We start from the raw sequence: 22,784 nt of genomic DNA on the forward strand, positions 1-22,784 counted from the left end.
CTTTTTAAATCATCAATTAGTTTATATAGACTTCGATGATGATAATTATTTCCAACTTCGGTTAAAAAGAATAGCTAAAGTTTTTTTTTAATTTCTGAAGAAGGTTTTGAATATATTGGTAAATGGTGGGAAGGAGGAGGGAGATTAGGGGAAGATAAAGTTCCCAGAAATCTTTAATTGAGTGAAAGGTCATTTGGCTTTGCATGATTTTAAGATTGCATCATAACCTCTCAAGAGGCAGTGTGTCTGAATGGGTGGCCCATGTAGAGAACACATGTTTTAATAGTTACCATGTAACTTTGGACAAGCCATTTAGGTCACTTAAGTGTCCCAGAATCTTCCATAAAAGTGTGTCATTAGAGAAACCTGGTTACTTCTTAGCTAAAGTTTAGATATTAGAGGAGCCATGAAAGATTGGCTACTTTTTAAAAAGGAGTGGATGGAAGGATTGAAGGAAAGTTAATAAGGATCATGTAAGGATGAGAACCTTTTTTTATTCCTGGAGAATCTTTAACCTAGGGGAAGAGGAATTGTTTGAATTTAAAAAACATTAATTTAGAAATGGCTTCATTAACTATTCTTCTTCCTAGAAGAAATATGTCTAATTCACACTTTTAAAACACAAAGGATGGGAAGTGTGCAAAATGTATCTCAATCCTACATTCTGCCAAGACAGAGAGAGACAAAGACATGTAGAAGATATAGATTGAGATCAAGGAAGAGAAAATGTGGAGGGAATAGCAGAGGGCTGGTTGAGGTCTGCTGCCTTCAAGACCGCTTCCCCTTCGTTTTTCAACACTGCATCAGAATCTTTCTAGACTCAGGACTTAGTGTGCTGGGCAGCTCACAGTCCCACTCTTACCACCCTCCATCTTCAAAGACTTAAGTCTTCTAGAAGATAATTTTCATCAAATGGCTGGTATCTGCTGCCCTTTGAGCATGACAGCTCCCTGAGAGCCTTGAAGTGGCCGCAGTGCCCTCCTCCCTTTTTGGGAGAGTGGGACTAAAGCACTTACAGAGGCATTCGAGAGGCACACCCCCACCCATCTTCAGCTGATTCACCACAGCCAATTTTAGTTGCTTACACTAGGATGGACAAATTTAGTCATATCGCTTTTCTCCCTTTCTTCCTAAGAGTTAGCCCATTAAAAATATTAGTCATTTTTTGAAAGTGTCCTTTATATTTAATATCTTTTATTTATTGATTGTGTAAGATGTGTCTGACCAGTACTTGATGCTTTATATAATAAGATCTTTGCAATGATTCTATAAGGTAGATAGTATTACTGTTAAAAATCAAGACCCCAAGGCTCTAAGAGTTTAGTAATTGTATATAAGATCACACTGCTAGTGAGGGACAGAGCAGGGATTCTCTATAACGTATGAAGTACACACACACACACACACACACACAGGACTTGAGCAAATGATGGAAGCAGTTAAAGAAAACCTTTGGGTATAGAGTAATTTGACCTAGGTGGTGAATTGGAAGGGTTTTAGATGTGGTCTGAGTAATTCTTTCTCTGAAGTTAACCACAATAACAGTTCATTTTTGGTTTCTCTGCCAACGGCGACTCCCTGGTTACTTCCTTTTCCAGTAGTTGGAATTAAGTGACCTCTATAAGGTGACATAAGAGTTAAGAGTAGATTAGAGTGTTAGAATTTACAGTTGGAAAAGTAAGTGTTCTCGTGCTCGCTCCTTGAGGAGGCCTTTTCTGTGTTTCGGGGATCCAGTATATGCTATTTTACTTCATGAGAGGGCACAGACATTGGAATATGAGGGAAGATCTGTCATGTGTGCCAGTAAATGCCAGATTATTTTAGAAAGTGGAACTATTATTATTAAAAGCAAGTGTGTGACTCAAATTTAGGGTCTACTTCAGCTTTCCCTCAAGTGCTTGTGGGTTTTTTTCTTTTAGAAATTGCATTTTTTTTCAATTGAAGTTGGTCTACAGTTGTTGGAAATGGGGGAAAAGGGTAATTTGCAGCATAAAAAATAGGGTTTTCCAAGTGGGATGTTGTGGTAACAGGGGGTGTCATTGTTCTAACTGAATACTTTCTTAGGACTGGAAGAGACCTTTACTCTTTACTGGATCCAGATTTCAGCATCATTAAGATGTTGGGAAAGAATTTCGTGGTTCTGATTTGAAGTTGATTTAACTAAACAAGCTAAGGTTCACCTGGAGTATACAGCTCCTGTCCCCTGATGACAGCCTTAATCTGACTCATGTTGTGTCATCATGAAGGTGTCCTTAGCCACCTTGAGGGATGAATATCTAGACCTCCATAAATGTGAAGTAGTTTTTTAGAGGGAAAAATAAAATATGGGGAGCTCTGGTCAGTGGGTACACACTACATAAATAGGAACTTCCCCAGATGTTAGAGTGACTTGAGAAATTAAGCTGGAATGTCATACCAATTCTGAGGGACATTTGTTAGAGGAACTCAAGGCAGCAACAGCTGAGGCTATAGCAAAATCATATAATTTATCTTTTTTTGTGTAGCTATTATACTCCATACTGGGAAAGTAGCCAGTATTGTGCCATCTTTTATGGGAATAAGGAAAGAGAAAGATTGATTTCCTAAGTTATAAGTCACTGAGTCTTGCCTCAATTCCAGAAAAACTAGTAGAATTCATGGGAGATGAGACAAACCTTTTGGAGAGTACCTAACTCTCTTTGACTGTCTGCAGAAGACTCTAGCCAGAACTCAGCAGGGGTAGTCCTTACTGGTTTCTTTTCCATTTGGGGAAATTAGAAATAAATTGGAGGATAATGTGGGAATCATTAAGTATATTCACTGAGATTTTATAAAAACTGTTCTAGGGCAAAAAAGAAGAAAAAGCAAAAGGAAAGAAAAAAGACAAGGAAATGGGATGAAGGGGCACAGTTCTGATCTCAGCGTTAAATCTAGTTAGCAGGCATGAGGCAAAGGGCAGAAATAAATAACCAGGTTTTATACAGAAAGAAACCAACAGGATGTCCTTGCAGTTAATAGTAGAAGCAGCAATGGCAGTATATTAATAACTTCGATGGAAGAGCAGAATAACCCTGCTGAAAAAAACCAGCATAAAATTTTTCTGCTTAAATTAGACTGGATCTCTGTCTTGGGTATAATGGCCAGGTTTAGGGAAAGAACCTTGTCTGTGGCCACCTATCAAATTTTGTTGAAATTCACTATCAAGTTCAAAATTGCCTTTCCTAGGCAAGCAAAGAAAGCTGCTGAATCTGAGCCATCCAGCCCAGTGCATTCACAGCCGTGAACAGCACACTGAGGAAGACACAAAAGAAGTAGACAGAATCTCTGCCTCTGCTTAGGAGCATGCAATTTGGTTGGGGAGACAAAACTTAAATACTAGAACCAATAAAAGAAGATTACAAAGCAACTTGCAAGTAAGTGTATAATAACATGGCGCAAATGACACAGATAAATGCAGAGGGGACGTGGAGGAAAGGGGAGTGAGCAAAACACAACAGTGTCGGCTTAGTTAGGAAAGGCATGTTTCCTAACACTGCAGTAGCTTCCATGTTCCTTTCTGTAGCATCCATGAAGAATAATGTGGGATAGGAAATTCAGATGTTCTGCATTGATCTCTTCCTCCTTATCTGCTAAGTCTGTCCGTCTGTCACAGATGGAAATTAAATTGATCCAACAATTTGCTCTCCACAAAGCCATGTTGGTTTCTACCTAGTAATTTATGCTTTTCTTGGTGTTTGCAAATCGATTGCTATTATGGGATGCAGTCAAATCTGGGCCTGGATCCAGTAGGTTGGGGGATTATTGGAGTGGATCTGTGTGTATGTGCATGAAATCCTGGAAAAACGGACTCTAGTTTCTGTGTATTTTTACTCATTGAATAAAACATTTTCAGGCTTTTTTTTTTTTTAAGCATGTTTAATTACACTCACATTGCATTTTTAGGGAATGTATCTGCTTTATTTCATATTGCTTCTGACAGGCTCAACCCTCAAATCACCTTCAGTGGCTTTGTCACCAGACCTTTTGTTTTAAAAAAGCCTTGCCCTACCCCACGACTGTTACAGATCTCTACTTTTTTCCTCGCAACAAAGAAAAAATATATATGTATATATATAGACACATTCATCTAGTTTAATAAATAAAACATTGCTGCTGAAAGGCTTAGGAAAGTATACTTTAAACACTTGACTTCATTGTTCTACCTTAAAAAAATTTTTTTTAGGTCCTTCTGAGGATTGTGAAATTCTTTCAAAACAAATTAAAAAGAAAACATCTTCTGTGATTTCTTTACAGATTCTGGACAATCAGGAAGTCCAAGCCACAATGATCCTGCCAAGAATCCTCCAGGTAAATATGTGCTCCAGGACGTTTGCACTCTGACATTGTTGGAGAACAAAGGTACCACTGTATAGATAAACACCCCGTAATTGGTCAGCTGCCTATTTTGTTCTGGCAGGCAGGTATGATCGGGACAAGATGTGATTCTCTTTAGGCCCTTCACAGTGGCAAATACTTCCACATTGGCGTCATCAGTATGTACCTAATCACTAATGTTTTACTTTTTGTTGGTATTTCTTTGAAAATTAATATGCATGTATTTTGTAGTTGTATATCTTTCAGGTGCTAGTAGTCACTGCTGTTTGAAAAGCCAAAAAACCTTCTAACCTTTCTTTTAAAATGCACAACAAAAAGTAAAAATTTTCATACTCTGATTATTATTTATCAAGTCTCATTACTTTAAAAGGTAGGTTGTGGAGGTACTTGGTTATGTCTTCATGCATGATTTTTGCAGACTAGTTTTTATTCCATAAGGTTTTTAGTGGGATTCCCAGAATCAGGAAATAATGAAAGTAAGACTTTTCCTTTAGTGTAATGTATGTCAGATACTCTATTTTCAGAAGTTGTTTCAGATCTGAAAATGGCTTTTATAAGAAACCATACTGTCTTCATGGTTTTGCTTTTCCTCAATCTGAAGATATAGAATTTTGATGTTGATTTAGGAGTATCTGTTCTCATGAGATAAGAACTAGTGCAAAGAAGAATTTCTAATATTTTAAACTCATAAAATTTTTAATTATCTGTGACTTTAGTAAAAGAATGCTTTAAGAATAACCTAACAAAAGCAAAAGAAATAAGCAAAAAATTCAAACTAACCACATATACCCTCGACCTCCCAAAATGATCTCAGTTGTCTTTTTGTTGAAAATAAACCCCCAAATTTATAGAAGGTAATGATAAAAGTTTGTGTAGGTAGACTTAGTTTTAGGTCCTTAATTCCTTGATCTTCCTGTCATAATACTTGGCTAATGTGAGGTTGAAATACTTGAAGAACCCCCCAAAATATAAGGAAATATGTCCGAGTAGTCTTGCTTTAAAATGATGTTAGAAAGATGTAGCAATTAAAAATGCAAAGTCAAAACAGAATACATTTTTTCTTTCTGATTCTTGCCTATATTTTGTTCTTTATTTTTATCTTAGAAAAAATTTTTCCAACTACATATTAACTTATTTTGTATTATACAAAATCATATTGTATGACAAAAGTCATATATCCTTCAAAGATAAAAAATTTCTAATTAAATATAGACTTAAAATGTATACTAAGTTGAATTTTCTTTACTTTCATCAGTATTATTTAATATGACTACAGATTGATAACAAAACATTCAAAAAACTGAAAAATTTTAAACGTAATTTCCAGTTAAATTGATTATTTTATTTTGTGTGTGGATGGGACCAAGAAGGCAAACTATTTAGAATATGATAAATTTTGTCAGAAATTTTCTGAAGTTGAGAAAATGTATTAGCTTGTAATGTCTTCAACTTTACTAAAATTTCTTCTTTTTAGTTGACTCATGTTTTCTCTGTGTAGCATGATAACCAAAAGTGAATTGTATCCAAACATTTTTTAAAAGCTTTCTCACTCATTTTACAAAGACCTGGTAGGGAGGGGGACCTTTACTAGAAAAAGAGGTGATAAGTGTTGTAAGTCAGACTAAACAAAAGATATGTTCTTTGCATTTGAATGACAGCTTGGTTTGAAATTAATAAAGCTGTTATTGTTTGAAATGCATTTCTGAACATGTACAGAAAGAATCATGCACACTTAAAAATGTTCTCTACTTGAGCTGAATGAATAATCTCTGAATGGTTATATAATGACAGAATTTGATTTTTCAGTATTTGTCGAGAAGCTCAGTTAATTTTTTGCTTTACTACATTCAGTGTAGCACCTGTTAATTTATCTGTTTGCATATAATATGGCTAACAGAAACAATCAAGATAAGACATCTCTATTTTTTTCCCTTTTAAATTTTCCTTGGAAGTCAAACCTTCTGAGAACTGTCTTAAAACTGGAATGTTGTAGGTAAATGCAGATTATGATTAGTTGAATATTATGTATATGTAAATTGTACATTGGTTACCAGTTTTTCAGAGATGGAATATAACATATCAAATATCAAAATTGAGTGGAATAAAATTAGAATTTTCTTTGATGCTTCAGAAGCATTCTATGGTTTTAGCATGCTTTGTATGTATCATTATATTATGGACTTAACCATAGGGATTATGAAGGAATTCTGTTTGATGAAAGTAAGAATTTGTTCTGTAATACCTTGAAATAAATCAAGCCACTAGAAATATTGAATAGTTTTTAATTGGAAATGTGAAAAATCATAACTTATTAAGGTTTTTGTTTTGTAGTCAGTTGGAATAAATTATACTTATTATTAAAAGCTCTTTTCATAAGTATAAGCATGTTTGGTATTTTTAGAGCATAATTTATCTTTAGGAGCCTCTTTTCATCTCTGTTTTCTGGCTTTGGCTGAAATGTGAAATCGCCAAAGTTCAAATTTAATACATCAAGAAGGCATGATACATTTATTGGCAAATTCAGTCTACTACCATGAGCAATGAAACTGTCAAATCACTCTGCTGTTTATATTGTTATAACAAAGACAAAGTAAACTTTTGAAAAAGATTGCTTTGTGTGCCAGCACTTTTTTGTCACCGGTAGTTTTCCACCGGGAGATGTGCAACCCCTGGACGTTGCCACCATCTATACTTCTGTGTTTATTTCATAGCACAGAAATAACAGCTTGGGAAGAAATGGCAAAAATTCAAGCCCTTTCGGAAGTAAAGGCTCTTTGAAACCTGTTTGCCACTATTGACGTGAAGGTGGAATCACATCCAGTCGTTCTATAAGTACAGATACATGGGTCTCCCACAAACTGGACATCCCTCTGGCTGGGGTTTTCTCTGGCATCCGACATGACTCTCTGACATGGAGACCACTTCCTTGCTGATTCAGAAGAACTGCTGAAGGGTGACTTTAAATCTCTTCAGACTGTGGTATAGAGTCTACAGACAGGCCTTTAGTTTTTAACTTGTGTTTCCTGATTGGGATTCATTCTTAGTGAGCCAACTAATCACAAGCATTTGAACAGAAGCAACACATTTTTGGGGAGGAAGACTATTTGATACTTATTATTTTTAAAAGTAGTTAAGTAGTTTTTTATTATTTTAGTAGCACTTAAATAGTCTTTGCAGTATTTCCTTATACTATTTTGTGATTGAATTTTTTGTATTTCTTCTGTTACATGGTGGGGACGGGCACCATAAACTTTTCTGGGTTGAGGTGCCCAAAAAGTCTGACCTCGTCCAAGGACATGACATTGCTATTTTGGTTAAGAAACACTAGGCTACATCATTTTTTTGTGATACGCATTTCTCTTATTTATGTTGGGGTCAAAAGTTATATGTTTATATCTAGATACTTCCTTTTGAACAGTAAATTAATCCCTTCTAAGCATTAGAACTGCAAGAGTCCTCTCTCAACTATAGCAAACAACTGTTTTGGACCAAAGGAGAACAAACCATTAACTGAGGATGCAGATCTGATTTTATTTCCAATGATTAAAACCTCTGTTTTCACTTTTGGAAGATGTGTGACTGGATTATAATCTTTTGAAGTGAACTTTGACTTGTTATATTATTTTGTGTCTCTACATTCCTTGGGTTATAAACTTCTAGACTTCCCAATCTCAGTCACTTGCCTAATGCTGTAGTGGTCGATATCCAAGGAAAACAAGGCAATCTAGAAGCTGGATTTTGCCTCTAAGTCAGCTAGAAATGGATGCCTCATTTTGGAGTTCAGAAAGACTGTACGTCTGTTGGGTGCTCTCTCTTGGCTGGAAATATAACAAAGATACATTGAATCCTAGGACATTTTTTGCAATTTCTGTGATGAAAACTTCTGAAGCATTCCAAGTATTATTAACCAGAGCTTTATTACCTAGAATGACATGGACTTATCCTACTTTTCTTTTTTGCAAAATTTGTAGGATGCTTGTGCTGTTTTGTGAAGCAGCTTTTTTTTTTTTTAAATATTTATTTATTTATTTTTGGCTGTGTTAGGTCTTTGTTGCTACATGCGGAGTTTCTCTAGTTGCAGTGAGTGGGGCTATTCTTTGTTGTGTGTGTGGACTTCTCATCGCGGTGGCTTCTCTTGGTGCAGAGCATGGGCTCTAGGCATGCAGGCTCCAGTAGTTGTGGCATGCGGGTCAGTAGTTGTGGCTCACAGGCTCTAGAGTGCGGGCTTAGTAGTTATGGCACATGGGCTTAGTTGCTCCGAGGCATGTGGGATCTTCCTGGACCAGGGCTTGAACCCTTGTCCCTGCATTGGCAGGCAGATTCTTAACCACTGTGCCACCAGGGAAGTCCCTTGTGGGGAGGCTTTTGTGTGTAGTTTGGCAAAACCTCTGAGAACCATTAAGAGCGTATATTGGGTAAATGTCAAATAAGCCCTTATATCCTTTCTGGAACAAAAATGGAACTAAATAAATAATTGAGTAAATTAGATAAGGTGTACCTATTAACTATAGCAATATACTCACCTTGCATTTAAGACATTATTTTAATTTATATTTATATATATTCCATATATAAGAGAGATCATAGAGTATTTGCCTTTGTCTATCTAACTTATTTCACTTTAACATAATGCCCTCAAGGTCTATCCATGTTGTCACAAATGGCAAGATTTTGTTCTTTTTTATTGCTGAATAGTATTCCATTATATGTATGTATCACATACATACCACAATTTCTTTATCCATTTACCCATCAGTGGACACTTAGGTTGTTTCCATATCTTGGCTGTTGTAAATAATGCTGTAATGAACAAGGGGGTGCATATACCTTTTCAAATTTGTGTTTTCATTTTCTTTGGATAAATACTCAGACATGGAATCAGTGGATCATATGCCAGTTCTATTTTTAATTTTTTTGAGGCACATGCATTGTCATTTCCATAGCGGTTGCACCAATTTACATTCCCACCAGCAGAGTACAAGGGCTCCCTTTTCTCCATATCATCTCCAACACTTGTTATTTCTAGTCTTTTTAATAATAGCCATTCTAACAGATGTGAGGTGATATCTCATTGTGGTTTCGATTTGCATTTCCCTGGTGACTAATGATGTGGAGCATATTTTTATGTGCCTGTGTTGGCCATCTGGCATGTCTTCTTTGGAAAATGTCTATTCAGATCTTCTGCCCATTTTTAAATCAGATTGTTTGAGTTTTTGCTATTGAGTTATATGAGTTCTTTATACATTTTGGATATTAGCCCCTTATCTTTTATATGATTTACAAATATTTTCTCCCCTTCAGCAGGTTGCCTTTTCATTCTAACGATGGTTTCCTTTGTTATGCAGAACTTTTAGTTTGATGTAGTCCCACTTGTTTATTTTTCTTTTGTTGTTGTTGCTTTTGGTGTCAGATTTAAAAAAAAAATGATTACCAGGGTCTGTGTAAAGGAGCATACTATGTTTTTCCAGAAGTTTTATGGCTTCAAGTTTTACATTCAAATCTTTAATCCATTTTGAGTTAATTTTTGAGTACAATAAGATAGTGGTCCAGTTTCATTCTTTTGCATCTGCTGTCTAATTTTTCCAACACTGCTTATTGAAGAGACTGTCCTTTTCTAATTGTATTGTAAAGGAGCCATATTCTTGGCTCCTTTGTTATAAATCAGTTGACCATGTACGTGTGGGTTTATTTCTGGGCTCTCTGTTCTGTTCCATTGATCTGTATGGCTGTGTTATGCTAATATCACACTCTTTTAATTACTATAGCTTTGTAATATACTTTGAAATCAGGGGAGCGATGCCTCCTGCTTTGTCCTTCTCAAGACTCCTTTGGCTATTTGGGGTCTCTTTTTATTCCATGCAAATTTTATAACTGTTCTATTTCTGTGAAGAATGCCATTGGAATTTTGATAGGGATTGCATTGAATCTGTATATTGCTTTCAGTGGTATCTACATTTTAACAATATTAATTATTATAATCCATGAGCACAGAATATCTTGCCATTAATTTGTGTCTTCTTCAACTTCTTCCATTAATGTCTTGTAGTTTTCAATATACAGTTCTTTCAATTCCTCAGTTAAATTTATTCCCATATATTTTATTCTTTTTGATTAATTGTATATGTCATTGCCTTCTTATTTCTTAATTTCTTTTTCTGGTACGTCATTATTAATGTATAGAAATACAACAGACTTTTGAGTATTGATTTTATGTCCTGTAACTTTAGTGAATCGATTTATTAGTTCTAACAGTTTTTCGATGGCATTTTAGGGTTTTTCTATATAAAATGTCATCTGCAAATAGTGCTGATTTTGCTTCTTTCTTTCCAATTTGGATGCCTTTATTTCTTTTTTTTTTTTTTCTTTCTTCTTTTCCTAATTGCTCTGGCTAGGACTTCCAAGACAATGTTGAATAAAACTGGAGAGAGTGAGAATCCTTGTCTAGTTCATGATCTTGGAGGAAAAGATTTTAGTTTTTCCATTGAGTGTGATGTTAACTGTGGGACTGTCATATATGGTCTTTATTATGTTGAGGTACATTTTCTTTGTACCCAGTTTGTTGAGAATTTTTATCATGGATGGATGCTGAATTTTGTCAGATACCTTTTTTTTTTTTGCATCTATTGAGATGCTCAAATAATTTTTATCCTTAGTTGGATAAATAGTTGTAAATATGGTTTATCACATTAACTGATTTGTGGTTATTGAATGATTCTTGCATCACTGGACTGAATCCTACTTGATCATGGTGTATGATCCTCTTAATGTAATGTTGAATTTGCTTTGCTAATACTTCTTTGAGGATTTTGGCATCTATGTACATCAGGGATATTGGCCTATAATTTTTGTTGCTGTTGTTGTTGCTGTTGTGACATCCTCATATGATTTTGGTAATGCTAACCTCATAGCATGACTTTGGACATGCTTTTGATTTTTTGGAAGAGTTTGAGAAAGATTGTATTGGTTCATCGTTGAATGTTTGGTAGGTTAACTGCATTCAGTAGGAATGCTGATCTTGATAGATTTCATTTCCTACAAATTCTATTCTGGTGTCTTGTTTGGACACTGCCAAAGAAAGGCATTTGTCATTTGGTGTTGCACTTGAAATCTACACCTGTGCAGTTTTCTGCTGTTCGTCTAGTTGGGCTATGTGATCTCACATAGGGGATGCTGGGCTGTACCTTGGGTGATCCATCACTTTGGCTGGGCTGGGCTGACGGTCCCAATGTTATGTGGACTTACAGGAGGAGCTGACGGTCCTGCCTGTCCCCATTTTCCATTCTAGATTTTTGTAGGCATCTCCTGACAAAGGTACTTAATGATAGCTCTGTTGGAAATTTCTAAACAATAAAATACACGTCCAAAAAAATTTCACTGGTGAAGTGGTCTGGTCCCTTGTTTTTTGGGAGGTTTTGGATTACTGATTAAATATCCTTACTGGTCTGTTCAGAATTTCTATTTCATCACGATTCACTCTTGGTAGATTGTATGTTCGTAGTAATTTATCCATTTTTTCCTAGGTTATTCAATTTTGTTAGAGTATAATTGTTCATTGTAATCTCTTATGATACTTTGTATTTGTGTGGTATCAGCTGTAATGTCTCCTCTTCCATTTCTCATTTTATTTATTTAAGGCATTTATCTTTTTTTCTTGGTGAGTCTAGAATAAAAGTTTGTCAATTTTGTTTATCTTTTCAAAGAACTAGCTCTTAATTTTGTTGATCTTTTCTATTGTCATTTTAGTCTCTATTTCATTTATTTCTGCTCTAATCTTTGCTTTTTCTTCCTTCTACTAACTTTGGGCTTCATTTTTTCCCCCTAGTTCCTTATGGTGTACATTTAGGTTGTTTATTTTGGATTTTTCTTATTTCTTGAGGTAGACGTTTGTCACTGTAAGTTTCCTCTTAAAACTGCTTTTGCTGCATCCCGTAAAGTTTAGTGTGTTCCATTTCCATTTTCATTTGTTTCAAGGTGTTTTTTTAAATTTCTCTTTTGATTTCTTCTTTGACCCATAATAGTATCTATTAACTATAATAATATGCTGATCCTGCATTTAAAAACATTTTTAAATCAAACAAATTTTGAGGTTACTCTCTCCCCTAATCTACTTTATAGATACTGAGATTGAAGCTACGAAAGGGTTGTCGCGAAACTAGTGAAAACCAACCAAACAATTATCAAGAAAACTAGCATCTACAGTTGCAGTTATCACCTTCAGGGATCACTGAGGCCTATGTTTGTTTGACTTCTCACTTTGCTTTTGTCAAATTTAGCATTTGGGACAAAAAATACTATTAGTTACGGAAATAATACAACATTTTCCTTTGCTATTTGTATATGAAGGCAGATATATTTGCATAGGCCCTGAATAACCTCACGGAACATGTTTTATCTTAGACTATTGTGTTTAAAGTCAAAGAAAGGGGAAAATTGACTGATTTTTTTTGTTTGTTTATAATACTCCATTCACTCCTCAGTTAATAAGTTCATTCCCACTCATTTATCGTATCCACCAGCATCAACTTTGTTTTAATGGGGGGTGGGGAATGCACTATTTCATGATACTTAGAAGTAAACTTCGGCTCTTGACAGTACGCAACAGACTTATAAACAGGCTTTCTATTCATAAAAGTATAGATAGAAAGACAGTAAAAGGATGGGTTAACAGTGGTAAGACCTGACGTCATAGGTAAAGCTTTAAGTTATTTGAGAATGAGGTCCATGTGAGTCAGTACAAAATCAAAGGGTTTTTTTCCTACGAGATTTTGTTTCAGAGACATTTTTCTTCTTTATCTTCTAACTTTTTTGAAGACATCACATTCAGTAAAGTTCTTAAATGTTCAAATTTAGGAAAGAAGTCAGAATAAAGGAGGAGAGGATAGGAAATGTTTTGTTAGCAAATTAAGCTTAAAAGGTCTGGAAGGGCATATGGTCCTCAGCTGCTTATATTTATAGGTTGCAGTATGGGTACTCATGTATAACTCATTCCTCATTCCAGCCTCTACAATGGGTCCAGTCTGATTACTTGTCATTTTAATTTCTTGAGGAAAAAAAATACAGTTTAGGAATATTTTACAAGGACGTGAAAGAAGCAGATTTACCTGTATTGCCCCAATTATCCACCAGGTTAGGCCACAGATACTATTCATTGAGTGCCAACTGGTTGCTGAGTTCAGAATTAAATATTACATTCCAGGAGACAGGGTGTGGATTGAGTCAGCTCTATATGAGGAGAGACAGCCTTTTGTCTTCCGCCATTCCACATCAAGAACAATAAACAGCCCTGAAAGAGCTGTCTATAGGTAGATTTTTCAGCCACAGATATTTAATGGGCATCTATTTTGTGCATGGCACTAGACTAGATGCTGTGAAAGATTGAAAAGTGAATTACTCATGAACCTTGCTCCCTGTAAAGTTTGTCTGTAAGTACATACAATATTTTGTACATACTGTGAAAATAACATTATTTAGTGCTACAACTCAAGTGTCATGGGAGTTCGAAGTTGTGAAATACTGTTTCCAGCCATAGTAGGGAGTGTGCTGAAATGGAAAGAACATGAACTTTGGCATTAAAAATTTCCCCTGAATCAAGGCTCCAAGTTTTACAGTGATCTTGAGGGCCAGGAGGAGTAAGACCATATTGGCCCCCTTCTCTGGAACTCAGCACAGTCAATTATAGCCATGCCAGTTGTAAGCATTAGATAGGAGAGCGTACCTGGGAAGTAGCAAGTACTTGGTAAAAGATGAAAGGGAGGGCTTTTTCACCCTACTTTCTCTTCCAGCTGGGTTGATCAAGAAGACTTTCTGCAGGAAATATGATTTGATGTGAATCCTAATAGAAATGTGTTGAATTTTTACACTCCCCTAAAGACTTCAGATCACATAGTTACAGACCAAGGTAAGATGTATAAGAATAGAATGTTAGAGGTTATATAAAAGAGACAAAAGAAACATATTTTTGAGTCTCATAGTGGAATAGAATTGTAGTTTTAAGGTAGTCATTTTTTTTCTTAAGCCTTTTGTCATGACAGGAAGTGTGGAATGAAATTTTGTTACATAGTTTTTAATAGTGACATAAGAAAGTACAAGTATCTCTTTTGAGATTACTTTTCACTTGGCAACACTTTGTATCTTAGTCTCTTGTATTCACATTGTATAAATATTTTTCCTACTTGCCTTTCTATGGTGTTCCTTCTTTCTGAAGCTACCAACTTGTCTCTCTCCATTGAAAATTTTCTCTATCCCTTACTCTTCCTGGTCCTCTCAGTATATCTCCTCTTTTCTATTAACTCCTTGCTGGGAACCTGTTTCTTACTTTTAAAAAATGCATCTTTTGTCTCTCATTCAGATCATCCCCTTCAACCAGGTGACCCATCTTGCTCTTCTTTTCCATGACATGACATAAAAGACTAAAATTTCTACTTCTCCTGCAATTGGACTTCTGTCCCCACTTGAAATGATTCTCATTGAATTCATTTTTTATGACCTGACTCCAGTGTTTCCTTTCCATTCTGTTCCTGCTCCCATATTCTCGAACAGTTATTTGATTCAATTGACCATGCTCTGCTGAAAACTTCCCTTGCTTTAATTTTTAAAAAAATTTTTATTGTGGCAAGAACGCTTAACATGAGATCTGCCCTCAAGAAATTTTTAAGTGATTCTGGTTACAGTGTTATGCAACAGATCTCTAGAGCTTATTCATCTTGATGAACTGAAACTTTCTGCCTGTTGATTAGTAACTCCCCATTTCCTCTTTGCTCCAGCCCCTAGCAACCACCATTCCACTATGATTCTATATGTTGACTAGGAGAATCATGCAGCATTTGTTTCTCTGTGGCTAGTTTATTTCATTTAGCATCACGTCCTCAAGGTTCATTCATGTGGTTGCATATTGCAAAATTCCTCCCCCCTTGCCCCTTTAAAAAAAAAGGCTAAACAGTATTTTGTTGTATGTATATACTATATTTTCTTTGTCCATTCATCTGTGGATGGCGTTTAGGTTGTTTTCACATCTTGGCTATTATGAACAGTGCTGCAGTGAACATGGGAGTGCACATATCTCTTTGAGATCCTGATTTCAATTCTTTTCTATACATACCTAGAAGTGGGATTGCTGGATCATATGCTAATTCTGTTTTTAATTTTTTGAGGAACACGTTATGTTTCATAGTGGCTGTACCATTTTGCATTCACCAACAGTGTGCAAGGATTCCAGTTTCTCCACATTCTCCACAGCACTTAAACTTTTTTCTTTCTTTCTCTTTTTCTTTTTCTCTTTCTTTCTTTCTTATAGCCATCCTGAAGATGTGAAATGACATCTTATTTTAATTTTAATTTGCATTTCCTGATAATTAGTGATGTTGAGCCTTTTTTTTCCCCATATACCTGTTGGCCATTTGCATATCCTCTTTGAAGGAAAGCTGTTCAAGTCATTATTCCATTTTAAACCAGATTTGTGTTGTCTTTGTTTTGTTTTGTTTTGCTGTTATGTTGTAGGAGTTCTTTATATATTTTGGAGATTAATCCTTTATCAGACGTACAGTTTGCAACTGTTTTCTTGCATTCCGTAGGTTGCCTTTTCACTGTTGATTGTTTCCTTTGGTGTGCAGGAAGGCTTTTAGTTTGATATAGTCCCACTTGTTTATTTCTGCTTTTGTTGCCTTGTGCTCTTGAAAACAAGGCCCTTTCCTGGTAATCCAGGAACCATAATGTTTTCTTTTAGTTACTTATTAACCAGGTTTCTGTCTTTAGTTCTCTGTGTGTTTTCAATCTTTCCTTGTAACTTTTAAGTTCATTCACCTTTTATTATTCCTAGATACATACCTTTGGAACAGATCTCTCACTAATGTTTCATGTGCCCAACTTCTTTTTGGACATGTTTGCCTATATGTCACATGGGTAACAACTCCAAAATTTAGTTCCTTTTCTTTTCTACTAAACTTTATCTCTGTAGGGCCACTGGAATCTCCCTGGACACCTTTGGCTAGAGTAGTTCATAAGTTCTCTCTCAGGATCCTTTCCCATCCTCCACAGTTATTCATCTTTTCCTTTGAAAGCTCTTTAAAATCCACCCCACTTCTCAGTTCCCATTACCCTTATTTGGGCCCTACACATTATTTCTTGCCTCCAATAGTGCAAAAATCTTATTTGTATTCTCTTCTACTCTTTCTTTTTCTAAGCCTCTGTAGGAATACACTTCATAAAACAGAAATCTGACTTTCTTGAAAACTCCTAATGGTTGGCTCCTTATATGCCCATATTGTATGTCATGGTTTTGAATGCTGTTCAGTATCAGATACCAAGTATACCAGGTTCTTTTCTTTTCCTTTCCCTTTTATCCATGTAATCTGCTCTTTCCTCTGCCAGGACTGCCATATCCACCCTACAAACTCTTGTTCATCCTTTATGGCTAAACTATTCCCTGTGACTTATTGGATTCTCCCAGGCAGAGTTGGGCCTCTCTACCTGTATTACGATTGTTGCTTTATGTTATATTTATGTTTGTTTACACACACACACCCCCAGCAAGACAGAGTTTTTAAATGAGTAATTTACTGCTGTAATCCAGTATCTTTATTTGTTTGACACATGCTTGGAAACATTATTCAAAACAACAAGTTGTCAGTTCTTGTTCACAGCTAGTCCAACTTCTCCACTTTACTTATGAAAACAGCATAGAGAGGTTAAATGATTTGTGGGTTAAAACTAAATGTGGGTCGAAACTAATTTTTTTCATGGGTCAAAACCTTCAGTCAGTAGTAATCCCACTGCATTATTGGCATCTTTCTCCTTGCCTCTCCTTCCCTGCCCCCGATAGAGCATACAGTTCATTGTGGTGCATTGCCTTGTGAAAAATGAGAAAAGTTTGGCCTTGTCTAGGCTTGGCCTAAGTGTCGGTGAGCATGGCATGGAGAGAAAGAAAGGAGAAATCTTTGTGTTGAGATGACTTAGCAGGACAGAGTCTGGGTCCCCTGGCGTTCACAGAGAGAACCATGCTTGAGTCCTTGGGGGCAATTTTAACAGCTGTAGCTGTCAGGACAAGGGGCAGTGGACAGGGGGCGAGGAGATAAGGGAGGGGAATCTTAAGTGACCCTTGCCTCAGTGGGAATGAGCTTGGGGAGAGATGTCAGCTGAGTTTCTGAGGCTGTGGGATCAGGGCACTGCTGATGAGGAGGCTTCAATGCCAAGTTATTGCAGTTGCTCGAGCTCTGTGGCCTCCATCTTGCTTTCCATTTCTTCTTTTGAGGTTCACGTGTTTTGCATTTGTACAGATCAAGGGCCCACTTGGTACATAGCCACAAGTGTAATTTAAACCTAAAAAATACTCTCCTTTCACAAAGCTGCGAGAAAGGACTAGTTCTTAGGGTGTATGTAGTTAGTTATTCAATCTTTTTGTTTTTCCTATTTACTCACTTTATAACTGCATATAATGATCTTGTGGTATCTGAAATGGTATCATCATAAGATAACATAGAGTCCAGGTGAAGATTCAGTATATTGATATAGGCACTTAATGTATACTGCACCTAGTTCCAGAAAACTTTCGCAAGGCCTTGCACCTAAATAAGTTGCAGTTTGTTCAATTTTGGAAGGCGTCGCTGTCACATGCTTTTCTTTCTTTGCTGAGTGTCTGGGTTCCCCACAGGGAGGGTTAGAGTCCCCGTATGAAAAGAGGTCTCCCTCATAACTAGCCTCGGTGAGTTGTGGCTGTGCCTGCTGCCCTGAGCAGTTTGGTGATGGCCCTTTCGCTCAGATATCTCAGGTTCCTTTTACAATGACCGCCTGCATCTGAAGTTTCCTCTCCGTTTAAATTCTTTTCCCTCTCCATATTTACAAGGTCGGCTTTTGCAGCATATGGCTACAATTGAATAATGCAGAGCATTTTCCTCCTCACAGCTGGAGAGCTGGGATTGTTCAGTATCACAGAGAGAGTGGACTTGCTCCAGGCTAGTTAAAATCACTGAACTCTGCAGAAGCTAAGCTTACTGGATGCATTTTCCTATACGGAGGGCCCAGGGGACCCCGACTTGCATGTGAGCATCATGCTTGGAAAAAGGGATCGATTCTGTTTATTGCCAGCAGAATAAAATACTAAGTAGATCTGTATACCTAGCTACCTAGATTTTGCTCTGTTTCTACCTCATAAGATTGAAGAATGTGTTTTCAAGTTATTAGGCCAATCAACTCAAATCTCATTTCTTTTTTCTTTTTCTATAACTATCAAAAAGTATCAAGGTATCAAGTAACTTAAGCAAGTACTTTTGTTAGTAATTTCACTCATGTTGGCTTTTATTTAATAATATCATTGGTGGTTGAAGAATTTAAGAAAAAATAACCAGGTTTTGGTTTTCAAAGTTGTTATAAATCTTTTTGGGTCTTTTAACTTTATGCTGGTCTTCAGGAACCTTGCACTCTTTATTTTATGTACTAGAACTAGGGACACATTCCTGTTTGCGCTGAAATATTTCTAATTCTTGACTCTAGTAGAGATACCCCCTTCCCCACCCCTATTCCATACCTAAGCATATTCATTTCCCCAAGGCATTCAGGAGGAAGAACACAGAAAAACCACTTGATTTTCAGATTTGATCTTATCATCATTGAAATCATCATGTGCACTTGTTAGTGACATGAAACAAACAGTGACGTGATGTATTTTTAAAATATATACCTTGTGTGGTTCCACTGATGACATGTCTGGGGTATGTGACTGCTAACGGGTGTGGCGTTTCTTTTTAAGGTAATGAAAATGATCTGCAATTAGATACACAACTCTTTGAATATACTGTAGACCACTGAATTGTACACTTTAAAAGTGTATATGAATTATATCTCAGTAAAGCTGTAATTTTTAATTTTTTATTATTTTTTTGATTAATTAATTTTTGGCTGCATTGGGTCTTCGTTGCTGTGCGAGGGCTTTCTGTAGTTGCGGCGAGCAGGGCTACTCTTTGTTGCAGTGCGCAGGCTTCTCATTGTGGTGGCTTCTGTTGTTGCAGAACATGGGCTCTAGGCACGCAGGTGTCAGTAGTTTTGGCACGTGGGCTCAGTAGTTGTGGCTCATGGGCTCTAGAGTGCAGGCTCAGTAGTTATGGCTCCACGGCGTGTGGGATCTTCCCTGACCAGGGCTCGAACCCATGCATTGGCAGGCATATTCTTAACCACTGTGCCACGAGGAAAGTCCCTTAAAGCTGTAATTTTTTAACTGTTTTTTTTTTTTTTAACTGCTTATGAGCCATCAGGAGGAAAGGGTTTGAAACTCAAGGCTAGGATGGAGATTTGGAGGGTTTATCTGGGTCTTAGAGACCTCAGGAGATCAAGGAAGAGGTGCCAGGGAGCCCTGGCACAAGGAAATCACATGGCAAATGATGTGAGTTTACACATGCATTTCTCTGAGCTGCATTCTGTCTCAGTGGAGCCCCTTACTCTGGTGAGGTACAGAGGCCACTGGCAGGTACCAGTGATGAGTGACATAATGTATTATTGTAAGATACTGGGTCCATTGTTTATTTTGTGGCACTTTTGTAAGTGTAGTGGATTTTTGGTTTCAAAATTTAGTGTTTTGGATTGCAGTCATTTTCTGAATTGAATTCTTTCAAGCTGAACAATGTTTTCTAAATAAGTAAAGCAAGGAATGGAAGATGATTCTCTCACATCAGGACATAATAAAGCATTCTGCTATTTTATACTTAATATGTCCTCATTGATATCTAGAAATAACCCACATGAATTACACTGCTTTTACATAACGTTGACTGGTGAACAGTGGGAGAGAAAGCACATAGAAAGATGAGCAGAGGGACGAGGAAAGACCACTGATGGGGTTACTCTTATAACAGATGAGGAAGGCAAAATATTTTTTTAAGTGCTGAATCTTAATGTGTTATTCTGAAAAATATTGACTTGCTCTCCTTTTAACTAGAACACCTAGATTATTTGAATAATTTTCCTAATCCCTATAACAGGTATTTTTGCCTTGGGTTTTTATCCCTGTGGTATCTCTGTGGTAGCCCACCGTGATCTGCAGTGTGTGCAAGTCTGATTATTCCATTCCCCTCCCCTGTCTGTGTCGAAGGTTCCCACTCTAGACTAAGCCTAATCTTCCCATGGCATCTAACGCAGCCCTTCATGGTGTGTTCTCTCCTTGCCCTTCCACTGCCGACGTGCACCTTGCATCCAGCCTTAGCGTTTATGTCTTTGTGTTGTTTTTCTGCCTAGAATCCATGTACTCCCTTGACACCTTATCAGGGAAACTTCTCCAGACCCTCTCTGTAGTACAGCTTTACCATAAATGGCACCTTCATCACAGGTGAGGATTGTATAATTCCATTTGTCAACACAGCATCTAAGGCAGTGCCTGGCCAGAGACAGTGTTCAGCAGTGTTCAGGATTTATGAAATAGAGGCTTAGACCCACAATAGGCTAAATAAATTGTAACTTGTCTTTGAGGTTACATCCCCAGCCGCAGAACCTGATCTAGGTCCGGAAAAGTAGGGTGTTTCATAGAGACAGTTATGGTGGGCTTCTTCTGCCCTGTAGGTACACTATACCTAGACATGATTGTTTGGGAGATGTTCTGAACGCCTAACTTGTGCAGCATGGTCTGATGATGCATTTTGTAAGGCTGTGTCAGACCGAGAATTGCAGTGCTCTAATATACTTAACTGATTCTGAATACCAGTCTCCGGTGGATCCAGTTTCTCTTCTGCCAGTCGAATGAAGTGTAGAGAAGGCCTGTTTGCTGTTTTATGCGTTTGTTTAGCGAGTGTACCAAAATGTTCCTGTTTGCATGATCATGAGTATGGAAACAGGTAAGATAGCTTTCTAGAAGTTGCAAAAATTGCGTGAGTAATGGGAGTCATTATCTTCAAAAATTTTCCTGATTATATTGACTATTCCTTATTCGTTTGTGATTCTTTTTGTGATGTGGAAATACTAATTTCTGAAAATTTCGAGACCTCTGTTTATAGATTGAGGTAATTTATTTACTTTTGCTTTATTAAGGTATAATTGACATCCAATAAATTGCATACCTACCTATCTATTATATGTAATATATATTTATATATTATATGTATATGTATATATATACATATATGTGTGTACACACACACACACTCACATGAGGATGAGTCAAAAAATATCCGTACACTGGCTATAGAATTTAGAGAAGTTTTAATTATAGCAGGAGTGCGGATAATTTTTGACTGACCCTCGTGTGTGTGTGTGTGTGTGTGTGTGTGTGTGTGTGTGTGTGTGTGTGTGTGTGTGTGTGTGTGTGTAAAGGGAATAAACATTCACCAAATATCTATAGCCATATATTTATGCATCTATTTCTGGTCCATCTCATTGATCTATATGGCTATCTTTTACAATACCAAGTGTCTTCTTGATTTCTATAACTTTATAATAAGTGTTTATAATAAGTTTTAAAAATTATTTTTAGGTCCTTTGTATTTTCATGCACTAGAAATCAGCTTGTCAAATTCTGACCCCGCCCCTCCCCCCCCCCCCCCCCCAAAAAAAAAAAGCCTGCTAGAGTTTTGACTGAGAGTATTGGGATTTAAAGCTAGGTCTTTTTAGGCATACAGCAAAATAATTATCATTAGCACTCTATTATAAAGTCCCCCTTTCTGGCTTAACTTTTCATTCAGATTCTCCCAACTCTTCACTAAAACTTCCATGAGGATATGTAAAACCTTGAAAGTTTTTTTCTAAGCACACCAAAACTGAGACTAAAGGAGAGCCTCTTATTGGAATCTTGGCGACAACGCACAACTGTATGACCCGTGTAGTGCGGTTTAATCTAAAACGTGGTGGTTTCCCTATCTTCTATCTCACGAAAGATAGCAGTGTTGATTCCTTGAGAAATTGTAGACATTTAAGTTTGATTCCATCCCTTTACCATCCCCTAGGTTCAGAGATTTTTCTGTATCAATTCAAAAGGCTGTAAACCCAGAGAAAAACAGGGCTAGGAAATGGGGTGTAAAGAGGGAGTAAAGAGTGTGGGGAGACATCTAGCAGTCTGATTCCATTTCCTAACAGGAGTCCTTCAGAAATTCTCCACTCCAGGCTAGTATCTAACTCCTAAACACCAAAGACAAGGCTCTCTGTATACTTGGTCCCGTCTGTCTTTCCAGAACCATGCATTGCAGAAAGAGAGGGTTTTCATGTTCTGCTTGGTAGGATCTTAAGTATCTAGAAGTAGGGTGAGACGAGCTCACCACTTTATAGCAGAGGTTCACCAGGAGTCTCTAGAAATTGGTTAGAATTGGAACTTCGACTAACACTATTACTGCTACTACAACTACTAGCATTACCAATAATCATTTATTGAACCCTAAGGACCTCTTAGGCACTTTCTTATTTAATATTCACCTCAAACCTGTGAGTTCAGTATTACTACTGTTATTCCCATTTCACAAATGAGA

The 22,784-nt window shown here is 36.8% G+C and overlaps 1 protein-coding gene across 7 annotated transcripts in view; it reads left to right on the forward strand.

The window, feature by feature from the left end:
* The window catches only part of NFIB (nuclear factor I B), a 236,124-nt gene that overhangs the window by 129,855 nt on the left and 83,485 nt on the right, over positions 1–22,784 (forward strand). For all 7 annotated transcript variants that reach the window (XM_057725170.1, XM_057725163.1, XM_057725167.1 and 4 more), the window contains exon 3: positions 4,273–4,326. In XM_057725170.1, the coding sequence (XP_057581153.1) occupies positions 4,273–4,326 (54 nt within the window). The remainder of the gene's footprint in view (positions 1–4,272; positions 4,327–22,784) is intronic.

Source organism: Hippopotamus amphibius, chromosome 2 (assembly GCF_030028045.1).
Source record: "Hippopotamus amphibius kiboko isolate mHipAmp2 chromosome 2, mHipAmp2.hap2, whole genome shotgun sequence".
NCBI lineage: Eukaryota > Metazoa > Chordata > Mammalia > Artiodactyla > Hippopotamidae > Hippopotamus > Hippopotamus amphibius.